The 19,495-nt window shown below is 47.9% G+C and overlaps 1 protein-coding gene across 1 annotated transcript in view; it reads right to left on the bottom strand.

The window, feature by feature from the left end:
- LOC119445586 (neurofibromin-like) overlaps positions 1–19,495 on the bottom strand; it is a 121,314-nt gene that overhangs the window by 76,956 nt on the left and 24,863 nt on the right. Inside the window, 9 exon segments of the mRNA XM_049663438.1 lie at positions 943–1,275; positions 3,443–3,582; positions 6,348–6,519; positions 8,776–9,203; positions 11,249–11,322; positions 12,446–12,809; positions 13,585–13,788; positions 13,916–14,272; positions 19,259–19,387. Coding sequence (XP_049519395.1) covers positions 943–1,275; positions 3,443–3,582; positions 6,348–6,519; positions 8,776–9,203; positions 11,249–11,322; positions 12,446–12,809; positions 13,585–13,788; positions 13,916–14,272; positions 19,259–19,387 — 2,201 coding nt within the window.

Below are 19,495 nucleotides of genomic sequence, written 5' to 3'. Positions count from 1 at the left end.
CTCTCACTTCAACGTGAACTATAAGCAGCAAAAACACAGCGTGCGGCGGCGTCTGTCCCCGTCATAGATTGCTTTCAAGATGGGACCAAGGCAATCGTATCGCCAAAGTGGATCATCCCAGAATACGTCCCGCTTCGGTCCACTTAAACCCTTCCGCGTTGCTTTGCTGGCGAAAATCCTCTCCTCCTGTTTGCACCAGTCCCGCACACAAGTTTCGGGTACTCCGAACGCCCGTTATGCGGCCCGATTTGCGTCCATCTCCGCACGCACGATCACTTTCCTTTTAAATGCAGCATCATGATGAACTCTGCACTTAATGCTGATAGAGAAAACGCTGAAAACGGGAAGACAGATGGTAGACTAATGCCTAAGCACGTGAAATACAGCACATGGCGGAAGCTACGGCAGCTAGGCTCGAAGTGCGTATGAGGCGGCTATTTTCAAAGGCCGATGACGATATGGTTAACGCAGATTTAGGGTCGTGCTCGATTCTAACATGTACGCAATTTTTGGACCCGTTTTATCTGAAAAAAAGTGTGCGTTAGATTCGAGTAAATACAGTAACTCTCTAGCAATGACAATGCCTCAGTGCTGCTTGCATCTGCTTCATTGCACATGCACAAACCAGTTGCAATGGAGACAATAATTTAGTGGCATTATTAGTTTCTTTCAGTAATGCCTCTGTGAGGCAGTATCAGTGTAAACAAAGTGGATAGTCCATGCTTTAACAAAAATGAGCTCCTCTCAAGCTTATGGCCATTTGGTGCATTCGCTTTGCTTACAGTTCACCAAAAATATGCAGGGTGGCCAGGGACATTCAGAGCACGTTGCCAGCAGGAGCAGAAATGCATATTTGCTCATTCGTTAGGTGAAATTATTTCTACAATGCCCCTAATGGGTTTTTTATAAGGTGTTAAACCGATGAAACGCGACAAGACTCACTTGAGGAAGAGCTGTGACTTGGCTTCCATGAGGTCGCCACGGTCGCTCTCCTCTGGCTGCAGGGGCAGGCCCAGCAAGAGTGCAGCCACTGCCTGCATGCACGCCTGGTCCAGGTCACGGGTGATGGCCGTCACGTCCCCGCAGCCCGGAGGCGCCATCTGGTGGCTGTTGCCCATCACCCAGTCGGTGAGGTACTCGACCAGCTTGTTGCGAAACTTCATCTCCTGCCGGAAGGCCAGGTCGTCCCGCCGGGCCATGGTTGCCTCCACCAGCTGGCACAGCTTGGTCTTAATGTGCAGCGCGTGCACTGTTGTGTCCAGGTGCCGCACGTACCTGTAACGCACGGGAACGAGGACCGCAATGAGACTCGCCGCGTACCGTAGCCTCCGGTATTTTTTCAATGCATGTCCAGAGAAGCTGAAAGCAGGGGCCATATAGAGGGTACCACTCTCCCACCAGTTTGCAGTTTGTGGGTCATGGTTAGGGTCACCTTGACTTTCTTTCATCACACATTCCACCGAAGCAAAGAAGGCGTGGAACAGAAGCATCTGGCAAAATTTGTCCGTGCTTTGTGAACAACAGCTATGAAATGTCTGGGAATATGGCCATAGCAGACCACAGGCTACTGGGCAGTGCGGAGTCACTGGGCAGGTAGTATTGCGAAAATACAGAAGCCTATGCTCCAAAGCATGAACCAGACACGAGGCACTGGTTAATTGTAGGTAAAGGCAAAATGCCTCATAGTCGGCAGTTTTACACAGTCAAACAAGGATCCAACAAACAAATAAAAACACACATGCTGAAGTAGTAGAGAACAATATTGATGAATGGCTGATGGGTTTTCATGTCTGACTGCAATGAGTGGCTTTAACATGTAAAACAATTCTGGCAGAAACCATCTCACGATGAATGACGGCATTAATGTGATTAGCATCGAAGCAATGTAGCGGCACACTGTATTGCCACCATGGAGACGCGTCATGTATGAAGCGTGTCCGCAGCAGGGTTCATCTTGCGTTTCCCTCTATGCTGTGCTATCTAGCGGTGCAGCTGCAACATCTGTGCATGGCTCATGTGTGAATATAGACCGATTAAATGTACAGTGGAACCCCGATTATACGACTTTGAGGGGACCACGCAGAACCGTCGTATAATCCGGGCGTCGTATAATCGAAAAACTAAGAAGATGGGCAGTGACTGAGCGCTCAGCCTTGCCCAAAAAACGGGTACAGACCGCCTGAGATGACATGTATTCAATGCATTCAAGTGCCGCCAAGACAGCCCCTGCTGCTATTGGAGTCACCACTGCGGTAACTATTATGGTCAGGCGTATGCGTGACGATCAGCAAAGTTCGAATTATCTGGCGGAGGCCAATAACGATCAACATAACGATCAACATAACGAAAGTTTGGTGCCATAGAAAATTATGGGCACCGAACGAGACCTTCAGTAGAGCTCAAATTAATCAAACGATCAATTTAACTGGAGTCAAATTAACGGAAGTCAACTGTATTCGTATTCGATTTGATTTCGAACTTTCTCTTTTCGAACAGCCCTACCCTTCACCATTCAATGACATTGATGATTGGCTAGTACTCCTACCACATGGGCAAATTTAGTGTCAGTATAAGCGAGTCATTTCACCATTATTATTATTCGCAGCCTGTCACACAGAATGGTTACGTGACACTCGCTGTAGAATGCACTAGCCAATGAGTGCATTCAATGAAGTCGCTTCGCTGTGTCCACCTGTAGCCATGACAGCAGTGCTTAAAAATTTATAAAATACATTACTCAATGCAGGGCCTGAACTAATTTTGAAACACCAATATTTGTGATTTCAAATGTTATGAGCACCGTGATTCCATCTCCAACGCAAACCAACATTTTTTTCTATGCTTGCTTTGGATACAATGCTGTCTCGTTTTAAGTGACGACATTCGATCATATCAATACGGTTGGAACAGTCAGACATCATTATAACAAAGTTACACCTGACACGAAAATATCTTTGTTATATCCAATATTCATCATAAGCCTGTATTCGCTCCATGGCTGAAGTTGGCAAAAAACTTTTTAGACTTACTTTGTTATACCCGTGTTCATTATATGGAGTTTTGACCGTAAGTTACTTACATCAATGTTCTTGGTAAGTACTGTACTTAACTAAAAAGCAGAGTGACTTTGTTAACATTGCAAAGAAGAACACATATATATTGCTCCTACTAATTTACTTATTCACTTGCCACCAATTCCAAACGACACTTTGATTTCCAGTGTAGTAGTTTCTGCACCAAAGTGACACTCGCTATGGCAAAGTGCACTCACTCTATGTGATACTAAATTTCCCTGTGCAACGGCGGTGTAACAACACATGCGCCCATACTTTCCGAGTCGTGTCTTTTCACTATGACACCTTATCAGTCTGACCGGATGGCAATCCTTCTACTCTGCAACAAATGCACACAACGACAGCACAGTTTTCGACCATACACCCACCTGACGATGGTGAGCATCATGGCTTCAATGCTGGTGACACCCAGGTGCTCCGTGGTGTGGTCCACCCGGTTTTCAAACACACTCTTCATGATGAAGATGACATGCTCAATGAACTGCGTGTTGGTGTCAATCACAGTCACCTGCAAGTGAAACAGAAGCAAGGAAGAAACAGTTGCACGGCAAGCCAGTCCCCCAAAAGGGCACTGCCTCCGAAACACATTTCAGAATGAGCGCCCCGAAAGTGTGCATTGACACAACAAATGGTAAACCGGTCAAGACCTTGCGCTGGCCAGAAGACTAACACACACCACAAGAAAAAATGCAGTGCTGTTTTTGGTTTAGAAAAATATCTCTGAGACTTGGCACACATTCAGAATAAGTGCTATATGCATGAAGCGCCAACAGGAATACAAGAAGGTGCACCCAGCGATGCCGACAGTTGGGAGAGTTGGTGACCAATCGTCCTAAAATACGTGAAGCAGCGCAGAGTACACAACACAAAGAAGCAGAATAAACGATTGTCTCGTCCGTTTACTTTGCTTCGTTGCGTTGTGTACTGTATGCTGGTTCACACCTTAAGAAGTTAAGAAGTGTACTCGCTTACCAAAACAGAAGAAAGCAGATTTTATCCTAGCACAGTATAAGTACTCTAGTAATGTAGTGCTATAATACGAGTTTACACACAGGTATTTACTATTTAGGCCTAATATTGCCATTTGACCGTTCATCAAAGCCATGTAAATGAGTCAGGTTCTAAATCTGGCAAAACACTAAAATTCAGTTCAGTATAACTTTGGACACGTACCAAATAGTGCTGAAAATATCATTTATCTGACCAGTGTTCCGCCCATTTCAGAAAATGGCCGTCGCTTTTTTTTTTCTCTCTTTTTGTTATTGATTGTCAAGAAGTAAAGTCTCGGTGGTCGCACATCACCAACTATGTTGTAAATGTCTAACAAGTTGTTCAAATGCGAACGGCAGCCAGCGACGGGTGAGGAATGGATAATATTAAAGGACAGAGGGAGAAATAAAAGAGCTGTTTACAGTGTTCATGAGTGCACTGAGCAGGTGTACAGAGGCAACACAGTGTTGAGCTGCTGTATTGCATGACATTGCACATAAACAAAGAGCTCCTTAGTCCGCATTGAGACTCTCACAAATGACGTGCCATTAGGTGCACTATGACTACAATGTAAACTACAGTGGAATCTCATTGATACGATACTGCATAATATGTTTTATGGGATATTTTTTTTCTTATATACAAATTTTTTTTTTACATGCAATTATATTCGGATAATACAATTTTCGGATGATAATTTTTATTTTCCGGTTCCCGTGAAGATCGTATCAACAAGTCCACTGTATATGACGTAAACGCCATCAGCAATACGACCACCACTCTTCTTTTCTTTTTTCTTTATCACGAAAACTCACGAAACCATACTGCTAGCCACCACCAGACAAAAATAGCACCTCAAGGAAACAAGATGCCAGGAAAAGGGCAAAAATTTAGGCATTGTGTCCATAAATTGTAGCAAACAGTTGTCATTTGGGTTTTGAAAGGCAAACGATGGTCAACAACTGGTACAAACATCAAATACAGTGGAACCCCAATGTTACGTTCCTCACTGTTGCGTTTTCCCAGCAGCTATGTCGTGTTTCTACAGTCCAGACCAAAATCCTATTGACTCGCATGTATAATGTTCCCATTTCATACGTTGCCCTTCTGCAATGTTTCCGCATCTTACGTGGCATTCCAAGGCGACAGTGGCGTAAATTTCGCGATGCAGAAGAAAATTTGCTCTCGCACGGTGCTATGAAGATACTAAATGCATATGTTGTAACAAGCGACCAGTACATTGCAACAATTTGTTGCAAGAAGTGACCGGTACGTTGCAACAAGCGACCAATATGTTGCAACAAGCGACCAATGTGTTGCAACAAGCGACCAGCACATTGCAAAAAATGGTTGCAACAAGCAACCGGTTTGTTGCAACAAGCGACTGGTACATTGCAACAAGTGACCGATACATTGCAACAAGCAACAAAAGTTGCACAAGCCAGGCGCTGCACAAATATATCGGAAGAAAACGTGCACAGAGTTGTTGGCAATGCAGGCAAAGGAGTGTGCATCGGTTAATCCTATCATGAACCATGCACGTGGAGCTAAATCCACAGAGCTCAGGGCTACATTTATTTTGGGGTAGGTAAGGTCTTATAGGCATTGCATAATCGTCGGTTCTTTTTAGTCAGTTTCACCGCAATAGAGCTGTGTGGTGAAGCATAGGAAGAGTGGAAAAGGGCGACTGTTACGGAAGATCGTACATGTCCCTTAATTATACACACGCGCACGCGCTGTACGCTGTCACAGTACAAGCACGGAGGCATCTAATAACTGTACTGGCAGCTATTTAGAGCTGTTACTGACGTTGTTGTGGCCATTCAGAGCCTTCCTCATCGTTATGTTTACCTGACTGTTACTGTTTTATTCCGTGGTTCCTAGAAAAACGCATCAATGGGGTTCTACTGTACTGAATAAGTACTAGGCCTAAATGCGCAGGCAGCTAGGGGTTCCCTTTCTGCGAGTTTTAAAAAAAAAGCTTCACATGCACGCAACGCGGCACACTTATCGGCTCGTCGATCTTGCCAGCGGCGTAGCACAGCCATTGCGCACCATTTTCATGCCGAGGCAGAAATCGGTAGTCTGTCGGTTGGTCCCACTCTTTTGGTCGGTTGCGTGAATGCTGCCCGCCTTGGGACCGCGCGTGGCCCTGCAGTCACGCGACCGATTGGGCCGCGGACCGGCGTGCACGTCCAGCTTCAAAGACTGTCCCTCGCCCTCCTGTGCGGAGGGTGTAAGGAGTGGTCACATACCAAACGGGAACCGGGCAGCTCCGCTCACCTGCCCCTGGGGATCGAAGAACTTCTCCACGATGGCCTTGATCTGGTCGAAGAGGATTGGGTACAGGGTTGGGCTCATCTCGTGAGCCACCAGGTCCTTGACGTGCTTCTGGATCTGGGTGCCAAACTTCTCGTTGTGGCACACCAGCAGACGCAACAGCTGACCCACAAACCTGCACGCAGATGGCAGAAAGCTCACTCAGCACAAACATCACTGTTGTAAGCTTTAGTCTTTCACACGGATCGAATATGCGCAGCAGTGGCGCACCGACGGGGGTGTCATAGTGAAAAGGAAAGGAACCTGGCAGCCCACAACAATTCTAGTCTCGTTTGATGCAGCAGTTCAAAACTTCCGCAGGCTTTCTGTCACCTTAAAACGCACAAAACCGGTTGCGCTGCATAGTACTACCCAGTCAGTGACTATGGCCTCCAAGATTGGGTGGTGCACACCGTGCATTCAAGATCTCGGAAGTCTTACAAACTTGCAGCACTTTAGGCTATGTTCACACTTGGTGGCCAGTGGAAGCCAGTGGAAGCCAGCGGAAGCCAGCGGAAGCCAAAGCCAGCAGAAGCAGCGTAATTTTCAATAAATCCACTCACTGCACCGTATAAGCGGTGGAAAAACAGACGGGAGCCCAATAGGTCTCGGACGAATTTTTTCGCCACCGAGAGTGGAAAGTCTTTCCACTTCACTGGAAGTCGTACAAGCATACCCGGTCACAAATTTAATAGATGGCAGCCAAAGTGTCAACAGTGATGCTCATCGATGCAGTAAAAAATTAACCCGTGCTGGAGTGACCCAACTTCTCACACTTTTGCACAGCTGTGCGAATCCACAACCGCTGCTACTAGGGTGCGTATTTTTTCAGTTTCTCCTAGTGCATCTCCAGAAAACAACAGGTTGAAAGGATCAAACTATTTCTTCTTGGTCTTCTATGTCCAGCGTTAAAATTAGACGAGGAACAAAGTGGCACGCATTACTGCCTTTCATGGCCAATGGATCAATGAATGAACGTGCAGCTGGAAATACCGTTAAACCTCGATATAATGAAGTTGGTGAAATCAGTAATATTCTTCGCTGCTTCAAAGTTTCGTGATATTGAAATTCGATCACTTATGCAAATTACTAGTTGCCGATGGATTTTTCTTACACGAAAGGGGCCGCAATATTTTTCAAATTATCAGGCAATCGAAAAACCAAATTTGAAAGAAATATAATAATAATTTTGTTGAATTTAAGAGTCAGCGACAAAAGATATTATTTCGTGTCGTGTCAACGATATCTTCACATTCATGGTACAAAGCGAGCCAAGCTTTCTCACCCACTCCGCCTCCGTGGCTGATAGTGTCGCCCACAATGGGATGACGCCATCATGAAATGCACTGGCAGCAGGAAATGAATGCTTCACCTGCCTCTTGCTTTAACGCATCTCCGAAACCCGAGATTACGCAACCTCCAGCACTAATTTTGCGGGAAGACAGCGCATAATGCCACACCATCTCAGCTCGCCCAGTCATTGCACACGGGGCAGATTATCTCTAAGCGCATGGGCTGCGTATGCACTCAGCCACACTGACAGCCATGTGCAGCCACAATCACGCTCGAAAAGGAGACTCCCGCCAACCTGTCCCTTGCTCCCCCCTCCCCCCTGGCTCGTGCTTGCTCCCCTTCCCCCTTTGCCTTGCTCGCATCGGCAGACAGCACTCATAAGACACCATCCTTCTCGACTCACCCTCGCATGCTTACACTTGCACCTAAAACATACAGCGCACGGGGCGCAATAGGATCGTATCGCACTTTATACGGAACATGACACTGCTCCATTTCGGCGGTCGCTCTCGGTCGCGTGGCGCACGGTTTGAAAGTTGCATCCGCAAGCAGCCGTATGTCGTTCAACCATTTGACAACCTGCATCAGTCGCAGAAGTTTGCATAGAATTTCCAAGAGAATGTTACAACTGTTGCCTAGCTAGACTTTTTCTCTGAATACAAGTAGCCAAGACACCTTTCACACCATGGGAGCCCAGGGTACATTAAACACTGAAGCACCCAAGCTAATGTCAAATGCTCACAAAGAAAACAAAATCAATGCCCACTCACTCTGCAGTGGACACTGTTCCTGCAATGGCCATTGCCACTCATTCTGCAGTCTGCAGTGTTCATTCCATGCCCTCTGGGCATAGAATGAACAATTAAAATCACAAGAGAGGACATGATTGGTAGCTGCGTCTGAAACCAATTGCTTTAGGGGACATTTCTTTTAGTGAACAATGATTGGCTAAGGCAGCGAGACGAGTCCCCATCGTTCCAGTGAGTCGTTATGCCGGATGCCACTTTGCGCAAAAGTGAAGACACCCCCGAAAGCGATCACTCCAGAGTACAACATCTGCACCCCCCACCCCTGACAACAAGACAGAATGGCCACTCACTGAGTGACGGGGCAGAACTGGATGTCCTGTCCTGGCGTGAGCATTCCTCCGCCACCTCCTCCGGCCACCCCAGCCGTTGCTCCTCCTCCCTTGGTGCGTGCATCCAGGGAAGTGAGGGTGCCGGTTCCCCCTCCTCCTCCGCCGTAGAGTGACGACCGGGAAGCAGGCACCAGAGCCCGGGAGGACGAGGACGGTGACCTGCGCTGCAGGCACACGCCCCCGAGGGCGCACAGGAAACCCGTCATGTTCGCCCACTCGTTGAGCTGGTCCTCGAGCTCGTGCTCGGTGCTCTGGTGGGAGGCACGCCGCTTGCCAATGGTGCGGTGGAGCGATTCGCAGATCATCTGGCCTTCCTCCAGCTTGGACTTGGGGTAGCTTACCAGCAGCTTGGTCACCGCGTCCCAGTTCATGAACGTGTCTTCCCACGCCTGTATCCATGCAGTCACGGAAAAAATTAATCCATGAGAACTACCAGCGACATCAACGTCAAGCGGACTCTCATAGTTTTCGCAGGACAACACCAGAGGCAATGCAAGAAAAAAACTCGAATCTGTTTGTATCTGAGCTAGTTGGCATATAGTCATGGTAAACTATTAGCCCAATTGCAAGACATGAGAAAACATGAAAGAACAAGACACCATGAATAAAGAACAGTTGATAGCCAGCGCTCCGTCTTGCTTTTTCGTGATGTCTCTTGCTTCACAATTCAGCTGACACTTTACTATGGAAAGAATGCAAGTAAAGTAGAGCCTCGTTGATACAATCCAGTTTCATGGGATCTCCCGGCACCAACGTTCGCAATCGAGAACACATGAGAACACAAGTCGCCGGAAAACACGGTATTTCAGGACCAACGTTCAGTACATTGCTAAACTGCAACGTATGATATGTTTTCCAGCCGCTAGATCCCATGTAAACAAGAACACGCACAAGGCGCAGCTATTGAGAACAGTAGTTGCCCAGTGCAGCTGCTTTCCCGAAGTACTCGCCTGCCTGTATCACGAGAAAACACCGGCGCGCACTCAGTTTCCTATTCCGATACCAGCAAATCTCCTCGCGGGCCGTCGCACCCTACATTCACAGCTATTACCACCAACCCAACTGTGATAAGCATCTCCACCTATCTGTGTCACAGCACACATGGCATTGTGTTACTGGAAGCGCACTGCACGCTTTTAAGATAACCCATACGTGCCACCGCTCTCTGCTAAAAACGGCGTGAAATGAGTGCCAGTGTTTCGCTTTGCTGGCATTGTATTCCAGTACCGCCCACCGGCTCGATTTCATTTTGGTCTACCATCACTGTCATCAAACACTGTGATAGGAAAACGACAAAGCGTGTCTGGGGCCGCTCGGGCCCCACCGGCCGATGCACACTGGCATCTCGTGCCACAACGAGTCGCGTCAAGTGAGCATGTCAAAACTTCCCGCCAAAGCGCCCTGCTCGAAGAAGCTGCTGACCCGGGCTGAATACGAGTGCAAGCGTAATGCTTGCCAAAGCTGCCAAAATGACAACATGCGCCTCAGGATACTTGAGCCCCACTAGCTCAGCGCATGTCGGTGTCTCGTGCTGCAACGCTTCGCATTACATGAATGTCAACTACAGTTGAGTCTGCCAAATTTTTTAACTGACTTTGAATTGTACATTTTCTCGGTTAGTACGCGCTTTAGTTTTTTCCAGAATGTATAAACAAGGTTCGACTGTACTTCTACTTGAGTGACCTATGCTGGTTTTCTGCACAAGGGTATTTTTAGTGCACTTTGTTTTTCTGTCTTGTTACTTCTGCAATTAAATCAGTTATTAGAAGGCCTAAACGGGTATGTTTGATTTCCCTCTCCTGCTGCGTAAAAGTGCACGGTGACGCTTGTCAACAAAGCAATTCCAGCTACAAGTTGTGACAACACACGGTTGGAATGAAGAAGCTCCTACCGCTGTGCCCTTCACTTTGGCATACCTGCCAACCTGTGAACTTCAAAATTCGTAAAAATTTTGCAGACACAACACTGGAAGGATGGAGTGCTTTATTATGTTTGTCCTAAGCACACGTCTTTTGTGAGGTACATATGCGCTTTACTAACAACGATATACCTTTAGGCACAGCCCACATGCAGCAGCACACTTTGAATAACTCAAACTGACAAGCAATCACAGTTTTCAGATCCCATCCACTTTCCTGTTGCCGATTTCCTCTGTCTCATGAACTTGTCGGAATAAACTTGTTCTAAGCAGGTACGCCTCTGGCGTCCTTTCACAATCGGAAGACGCCCAAGGGCATGGTTGGGGACAGACGAGCGAAGCTTTTCCGCAAACAGAATTCATTTTTCGTAAAGCTTGACGCGACACTTGTAAAATCGTGGAATGAGCTCAAATTCCTAAACCTTACGGGAAATGCGGGAGAGTTGGAAAGTACGGTTTTGAGATATCTCAAAACGGTGCTTTCAATGCTGTGGATGTAATACAAACGATGCTCACCAGGGAGCATCCCTGGGTGCAGTGCTCGATCTTCCTGAGCAAGGCCATGATCCGCTTCTGCAGCACTGCGCGACCTGGAAGCAGAAGAAGAGGGACAGTGTGCTAAGGACAAATATCTCCACGGTAGGATGGGCAGACTGCGGACAAGGTGACCGTGTGACAGCCTCCAAAGTAATTTTTTGGAAATAAGTTTAGACAGAGCTCATCAAGCAACCATCCTTCTCGACTCACCCTCGAATGCTTTCACTCGCACCCAAAGCATACAGCGCATGGGGCACGATAGAATCTTATTGCACTTGTACTTTACAAGGAAAATGAGAACATGATGCTGCTCCGCTTCGATGGTGGCTCTTGGTTGCACGGCGCACTTGAGAGGTGCATTCGCAAGCAGCCACTTGTAATTCAACCATTTGACCTTCTGCATCCACGGAAGTTTCCATTTATTGTCTCAGTATTCTTTCGCGGCAGCAGTGAAATTTCATTCTATTAAAATTGTGTATAACCACACTTCCATTATACTAAGGTTCCAAATAAAGGTTGTTCTATAGACAAGAAGTTATAAAAAGTTAAAATACTTTGTTATAATGAGAATTTAGTCATACTGAAGTTAGTTATACTGGGGTTTAACTGTACCAACAAGCCCAAACTTACATTCTTTCAAATTGATTTTTAGATAGCGACATGAATTGAACAGACAGTGAAGGAAGGAAGAGCATAAGGAAAATAAGCTTTTCTCTTTTTGATAGAAATGCAGCAACAATAAAAAGGGGGAATGAAAGTGTACAAAAAGAAACGTTGCTGCAGGTGAGAGTGCCAAACAAAAAGCCTCTTGAAGTTTGTCTGAGAGAAGTTCTACAGTATTTCAGTTCCCTTCAAGCAAGCAAGGTTGCAGTGAATTTGACCTGAGAATTTCACTTTAAAGATAATGTTTCACCTTCTTTGCGATACTGATAAGAATAGGAAGTTTCAGCAGAACTGTACCAATCCAGCGTTTATGCAACTACTTCAGCCAGCAGGCAGCTTAGTATGTGCCAGCTAAGCTGTGCCATTAATACACTTGGTGTGGCTTAGCTAGCAAAGCTGGTAGATGGAAGAGACAGTAGCAGCAACGGCCGAGCAGTAGCACCATGCAGCAACTCATTATTGCGACCTCGAAACACAACATCGGTGAAAGAAGAAGATGGTGTCTTTACGTACCAGTGGTGAGCACAGTGCTGGCAGTGGCCAGCTCTTGATAGACGTGGTAGTTTGGCAGCAGGTAGGTGACGGTGAGGTCGTCCTGTCCGCACCTTATGTCAGCCTCCTCACAGAGCAGGGCGAAGCAGGACATGGCGACGAGGACGGCGTCGATGTCAACGCTCCAGAGGTACATGAAGAAGACCACCTCTAGTTTGATGTGCGCCTGCTTGCAGATGGGCACATGGGAGCCCAGGTTGGCATACTCGCGGTGCCGTGCCAGGAAGGCATTGCGGCACCGCAGCACCTCGCGCAGCCACCGCAGCACGTCTGTGTAGCCGATGATCTGGTGCTGGATCAGCTTCTGTGAGATGGAGAACAGTGCCTGCACACGGAAAGAGACGAGGAGAATTCAGCGAATGTTCTCTTGCACTGCAGTGTGATTAACGAGGAGCCTGCAGGTGTAATAATGAATGCTTCTAGGTACAAATGGGCATCCTGCCCATATGCGGAAACAAGCAATATGACAAGCCCTAGAGACTTTGGGTGAATAGGAGTCAGCAAGCAAAGATCTCGGCAAGCCTGCAAGTAAGGCAATCACTCCGAGAGAACGCAAGATGACCAATTTCGCTTTGTACAGCCCAGCATGGATATGACAACGTATGGGAGAGTAGCACCAACACATGACCAATTGCCAGTCATTTATGCCTGCCACTTCTGTTGCGTGGGTTAGCTTGTTAGCAGAGGGCTATGCACAATAAAATTTAGAATGGGCAACTAGCTCGATAAGGAGAAGAAAAGAAAGAAAATTGATATTTTACGACACGCCCGTTTACAACCAAGTCCATACACGCACACAAGCACAGAAGCTTGCATTTGGAACTGTTAATGTTGCAGAGGCGCAAATGGGACAAGAACAACCAGCACTCATTAGTTTAATAAGGAGAGTGAACTGAGCAAGTTGGTATTGATTCACATTGAAAATTTTGCGCTAGAAAGACGAAGATGAAGAAAGAACAGACCACGAGCGCTACTGACAATAAGTGCTCATGGCGTGCTTTAAATTTCCAACATGACTCATTAGGTCTTGCGTTCCCCAAGAGAATCCATTAAATGGCTAGCTGAAGCAACAGCGCACTGCACCAGTGCAGTCCACCAACCTGTGAGGAGAGGTCCCAGCAGGTGTTGATGGGTGCCTCGGGGTTCCACCGCTCGATGTGCTCGGGCAGGTGCAGCACGAGCAGGGCCTCCATGGCCTCCTGCGCCAGGTCCTGCATGCTGGGCGGCTGGTGCACCAGTGAAACCAGACCGTTGATCAGCTCCAGCGTGCTGCTCTGCACCTCGTGGCCCGCCTTGCCCTGGCTCTGCACAAGGGCAAGCACGTCATACAGTGCTCGGAGCAAAACGCACAGCTGCAACACTTGCGCTGCTGTGCAGACAGTGCGGAGGTACTCCCCCACCCCCAAGTAGCTGCAGCAGGCACACACTCACGTTCAGCATGAGCATGGGGTCGGCATGGATGAGCCGCACCATGAGCAGCAGCAGGTTCTTGTAGGAGAGCTGCTCCTCGGTCTTCTCCTTGAATTTGAGCGTGCTCACTTTCTCCTTCAGGGTCAGGCTGGGGATCATCTTGGCAGGTCCCCCCGAGGAGCTCCCGCCGTGCGTGACGAACCCTTGGGTGACGCGGTTCAGGGTGTCGGTGAACATGTGCCGCAGCTCGGGGGCCTTGGAGTAGAGCAGGTCCACCTGGGGCCACCAGGCCAGCCGCGGCTGGCTCACCACCCGCAGAAGGGAGCCCAGCAGCACGTGCTGGTAGGTCCAGGTGGGGCCACCCGCGTGCAGGCACACCTGCACACATGTGCACAGCAGTTGCATTGCACAGCACAGCACAGCGTCGAACGTCAAAGTGAGAACAGTGATATACCGGTGAAAAAGAGTCGCCGTTGAAAAGTACAACAGTGTGCGCGCGATACTACACTGCACTGGCGTCATTGCAGTCGCCATGTTTAGGTACTAGAGTGATGAAAGCTGCCTCCGTGACGTCACATGAAAACTACCTATCGACCATTGATCATTACATCGGTAATACAGTCGAATCTTGATAATTCGAACTCGAAAGGGCCCAGAAATTTGTTCGAATTAAAAGAAGTTCGAATTAAAGAAAGGACGTATTTTTGAAGTATTCGAGCACCATAGCACAATGCACGAACGGTGCGAATCGTGAAATATCGCGGCGCGCAACCGCCCACGCCGGCCAATGCTCGGTTCCCGATAACGGCAGCAAACGAAACTTCAGGGAGCGGATGGCACCGGATGGTGATGGGCGCAATGGGCGCGCGCGCGCGCGGAGACCGTCGAAGGTGAGGGAGGAGGGCGGCAGGGAAGCGGATTTGGCCTCGGCAACAACGCCGCTTCAGTGGCTTGCCTTACGCTCTCTCTCCGCGCCCTCCCCTTCGAATGTCTCTGTGCGCGCCCGCCACCGTGCCGGCCGGTACAGCCAACCGGCGCAGATTAGCCCGCTCCCTGAAGTTTCGTTTTCTGTGTTATCGGGAAGCGAGCGTTTTCCGACGTGGGTGCCGGCGCCAGCTTAACCCGCTCCCTGAAGTTTCACTGTCTGTCGTTATCGGGAAGCGAGCGTTTGCCGGCGTGGGCAGTTTCAATGGCCGGACTGGGCCTCCGCCGCTGCATTAAGGGGTCTCTCCTAAGCTTTTGCTTTGTGGCGGTGTCGGAGCAATTTCGGTCGGAGGCGCCACCGCATTATTTGGCGCGCTGCTGAGAGCATTGTCGGTCCGCGGTATGTTCGAATTAAACGTCGCAAATGCTTTTGCGTTCGAATTACCGAGCGTTTTCACTTATCGAAATACACATAACTTTGACGGCACCACAGCGTCAGTTCGAATAAACCGGCAGTTCGAATTAAGCGTGTTCGAATTAACGAGGTTTGACTGTACTACACAGGTTAGCAATGTAGGCAATTAAATTAAAACTGCAAGCATGGTCAAAGAATAATGGCATATTGGGAGTATTGTGTATTGTGTGTACTCAGTGTATTGAAATATCCAGAGAGGAAAGGACAGCGTTATATGTGGCTTTTTTAGACATTACCGGAGCGTATGACATGATTAACCATAACATTCTGCCGGCTATTCTGGAAGGAGATGGCTTAGGCAACAACTGTACACGGCTTTTGAGTGAGATTTAGCTAGAAAATATTGTTTGCATTGAATGGGAAGGGATGAGGAGTGAGGCGAAAGTTGATATCACCAAGGGACTGAGACAGGGGTGCCCTCTATCCCCGCTGCTGTTTGATATACATGATACGGTTGGAAAGGGCGCTAGAGGGAAACAATGTCGAATTTAATCTCTCATACAAACAGGCAGGCACAATAGTAGAGCAGCAGCTTCCAGGTTTGTTTCATGCAGACGACATTATGTTGCTTGCTAACAAGCAAAGTGATATGCAACTTCTGGCTAATATCTGTGGATAGGAATAAGAGAATTTAGGATTAAAATTTAGTGTTATGAATTCAGGCTTTATAGTATTCAATGAAAACAGTGAACAGACAGTGTCAATACAAGCCAGGAAATAAATAGGGTTAAAGAATACAAATTCCTTGGTGTATGAATAGTCAAAAGCAATAGAATGGAAACAAAAAAAATAATACCAAAGAGGAAGACAACTGCACCCCTAATGAAACACAGAGTGCTATGGGGATACAATAGATACGAGGTGCTCCGGGTTACGTGGAAAGGTGTTGTAGCACCCACCGAAGCCACAACATGGGGTACATTGGTCAGCGCTCTGTCAAGGAAGAGAAAAATAAAGAGGCGCAGCGCTTGCTCGAGGAGCAAGCTCGGCACGCGCAGTGTTGTTCTAGAAGCTAGACGCTGGTCGTCGCGCCGCTCGGCTCGCCGCCTTCGCCCTTCCGCGTAGGAACAACGGCACGGCTCGCCGGCCACTGTCACGTCATCCTACAGTGTAATGGCTCCCAGACTTAGATTTGGAAATGCGGCTGTTTGCTTGAAGTCAGGGGTACAATCAGGACTAGATGGCAACCAAAGCTCAGTGGGACGCCTCGCATTAGGCGCTCATGGGAAGACTACAAATGAAGCTGTACAGGGTGATATGGGCTGGAAAAGGTTTTAAGTGAGGGAAGCTCAGAGTAAGATTGATTTCGAAGAATGACTAAGTAATATGAAAGAAAGCAAATGGGTTGCGAGAGTTTTCAGACATTTGTAGAGGATAAACAATGACTCACAGTGGAGAAAAGAACTAGGAAGCTCGCCAGCAAGTATGCGACCTGTATAGTACCATATTTATTCGAATATAGTGCGAGGTTTTTTTTCCCCAGAAATTTTGGCCTCGAAGTCAACCCCCGCCCTTACACGCAAATTTTGCCTTTAGGTGTGTCGTCACGGCAGCATGCATTTCGCCTTACAGTGTGGCTTTACGGCAGCGCGCGCTGTGGTGCCGTGAAGCCACACTATAAGGAGAAATTTGCGCTGCCGCGAATCCACACCTAAAGGCAAAATTCGTATATAACCCGCACTCTGCGTGTGAAACTTCCTTCCCCTATTTCATGGTCGCCATTTTGCATTTCGGCTGTGTTAGTAATTCAGTATTTCAGGCGATTCCCACTAAGTCTTGACAATCCGTCGGCTACTCTGTGTTGCCTTATATTGGTGTGCATACTCATGTTTTTTTTTTTTAACAGCGGAGCTGTTTAAGCCGACCGTCAGTCCGTAATGCGTGTACAAAGAACCTCGCTGAACGATGACGTCACTGCGCGTTGCCTAGCAACCACCTCGCGGAGCAGCGTGTGCTTCGCCTCCTCTCTGTGTCGTCCACATGTTGCCTTGACATAGAACTTTAAAGAGAGGGAAGGAGAGCATGCGCGCGGGGCGCGCTATGCTCGGGAGAGAGAAAGAGAAAATGAGAGCGAGAGAAAGAAATTGTAGCAGCATCAACGAGGCAACGCGCAGAGCTGCTGCCGACGCTGTCCGCGTTTCCCCGCGTTCGCGCCGAACGCGCACGGTGTCCATGACTGCAGCCGGTGCCTCTGGCGGCGGCTCGGCAAGTTTCGACCAGCCACACCCCGGCAAGTGTGGAAGCGCAGCTTGGCCGTGACTGTCACCGGGGAGATAAAGCTAAGAGCCACCGCGACTGCGGCACAACTCTCGTTAACTCTGTTGCGAGTACATGTAGCCTTGACATGGGACGACCAAAGAAGACCCGAACACCCGGAGAAGAAGCCGCTCATCTTGAAGCGCTTCGCGCGGCCAAGTGAGAATCTGCGTGTAGGCGGCGAGCCGATTCGGAATACCATGCCTAGTACCACTGAGCATTTCCTAGCAAAACTTGGCCATGGCTAGTAAAACCTAGAAGAAGCTTGGTTGCTCACCAGCTCTGCTGTTTACTACAGCCTTGCACCACTAGTGCAAGCTGCCCAGGTTTTTTTTTTCTTTTTTGTTGGGGGGGGGGGGGGTCACCCTCCCCTTATAATTATGACCACCTTATAATCAAATAAATACAGTAAGTAACATGACAATAAAGAACGTTAAACGCAAGTCAGAGAGGTTGAGGCATTCTCTTGGGTGACAGCAATGGAAAAGAAACCTGCTATAAGCAATTTAAGAGGTAAAAGCTAAATCGGGAAAGAAACAATTTATGATAACTCAAAGGAAAGCTTCCTACTTTTCAAAGTGAGATCAGGAAGCCTTAGAATGCGTAGTTATAAAGCGAGGTACACCAAGGACGAAGACGCATGTGCTAGCTGCAGCAAAGGTAGGCAAACGATGGAACATGTTTTGTTAAAATGTGAAGACATATGCCCGGCTGTCGGTTTAGGCTCCTCTGGCTTCCTTGAAGCTCTTAGGTTCAGGGATAGCAGGGGGAAAGTAAACAGGTCCGCAATAGATTAGTAAGAGGCGATTGGAGGTTTGGTGGCAGGAAAGTAGGGAGACCACAAACAACTGAGTAGTACAAGAACAAATTTCACAATAGTGGTTCACAAAGTTTGATGCAGAGAATTCCTTGAGTGTTTTTTTTTTTAGGTCAGGTAAGACATTAGGCAAAATAAGAACAATAGCTTCGTGGCGCAACCCACCACCCCATTTCAAAGGGGACGCTCATAGCATCCGTCTATCCATCCATCCATCCATCCATTCATCCATCCATCCATCCGAGTGTGAGCTATTCGGCGAGAACGCATAAGCAGCAGCAGGCAGCCACGGTCAGCAAGAAAGGCGCAGGGGGGTTTCCAAAGAAAGCTTTGCTTTAAAAGGGCACCAGCCTCACAGCGGCAGTTTTCCAACTTCTCACTGCCACCCCCACTGGTGACAAAAATTCTACAGTCCTGTGTAATCCTTTGGAAGCTGCAGAACTTAAATAGGGACACCTGTTATCAAATGACTTTGTTTTGACCGGATTACTTTTCTCTCTTTTGAAATAAGCTACTTGAGCATAACTTTTATGAGCTTTTCGTTTTGGTCTACTGTTGAAGAAAAGTTACTCAATTTGCATTCTGATGAATTTGCTAGCTTCAATAGCATTTAAAAATTGTACACTTCATTAATATATGCAGCGAACAACTTTATTTGGATGAGATGTCAGTGTGTATTTACCACATTCCTTTCTATTGAGTGTGAAACACACTGTTGCAGTTGGCTATGTAAATATATGTTGCAATAGAATGCTTGTCTCTCAAGTGGTGGCCCCAGGTTCCAGCACGGGATGACATCAGATGCCATAGTCGGCGTAAAATATGAACTCTTCCTCAACAGTTCTTCGCTGCGAAAGAAAAAAGCGAGAAGAAAGCAGGGCAGGGATTCAACCTTGAGTGCCTCGTTGTTGTGTGGGTTGATGCGGAAACAGGAGACGAAGCAGTCGGTCATGAGCTCCACGTCCTGGGCCACCGTGGCCTGGCTGCGGACGAATGGCTTGGCCGGGTTGAACAGCAGCAGCTGCACAGGGAGACACAGTTGCAGTTGCAGTAGCAGACAACACAAAAAGGGCATCCACACAACAACACTCAAAGTTGGGTGAGCGTCACTGCACAGCAGTACTTCAGA

Source organism: Dermacentor silvarum, chromosome 3 (genome assembly GCF_013339745.2).
Source record: "Dermacentor silvarum isolate Dsil-2018 chromosome 3, BIME_Dsil_1.4, whole genome shotgun sequence".
In the NCBI taxonomy this organism is placed as follows: Eukaryota; Metazoa; Arthropoda; class Arachnida; order Ixodida; family Ixodidae; genus Dermacentor; species Dermacentor silvarum.
The sequence above is the reverse complement of the archived record's forward strand: the minus strand, read 5'-3'. Positions and strand labels throughout refer to the sequence as shown.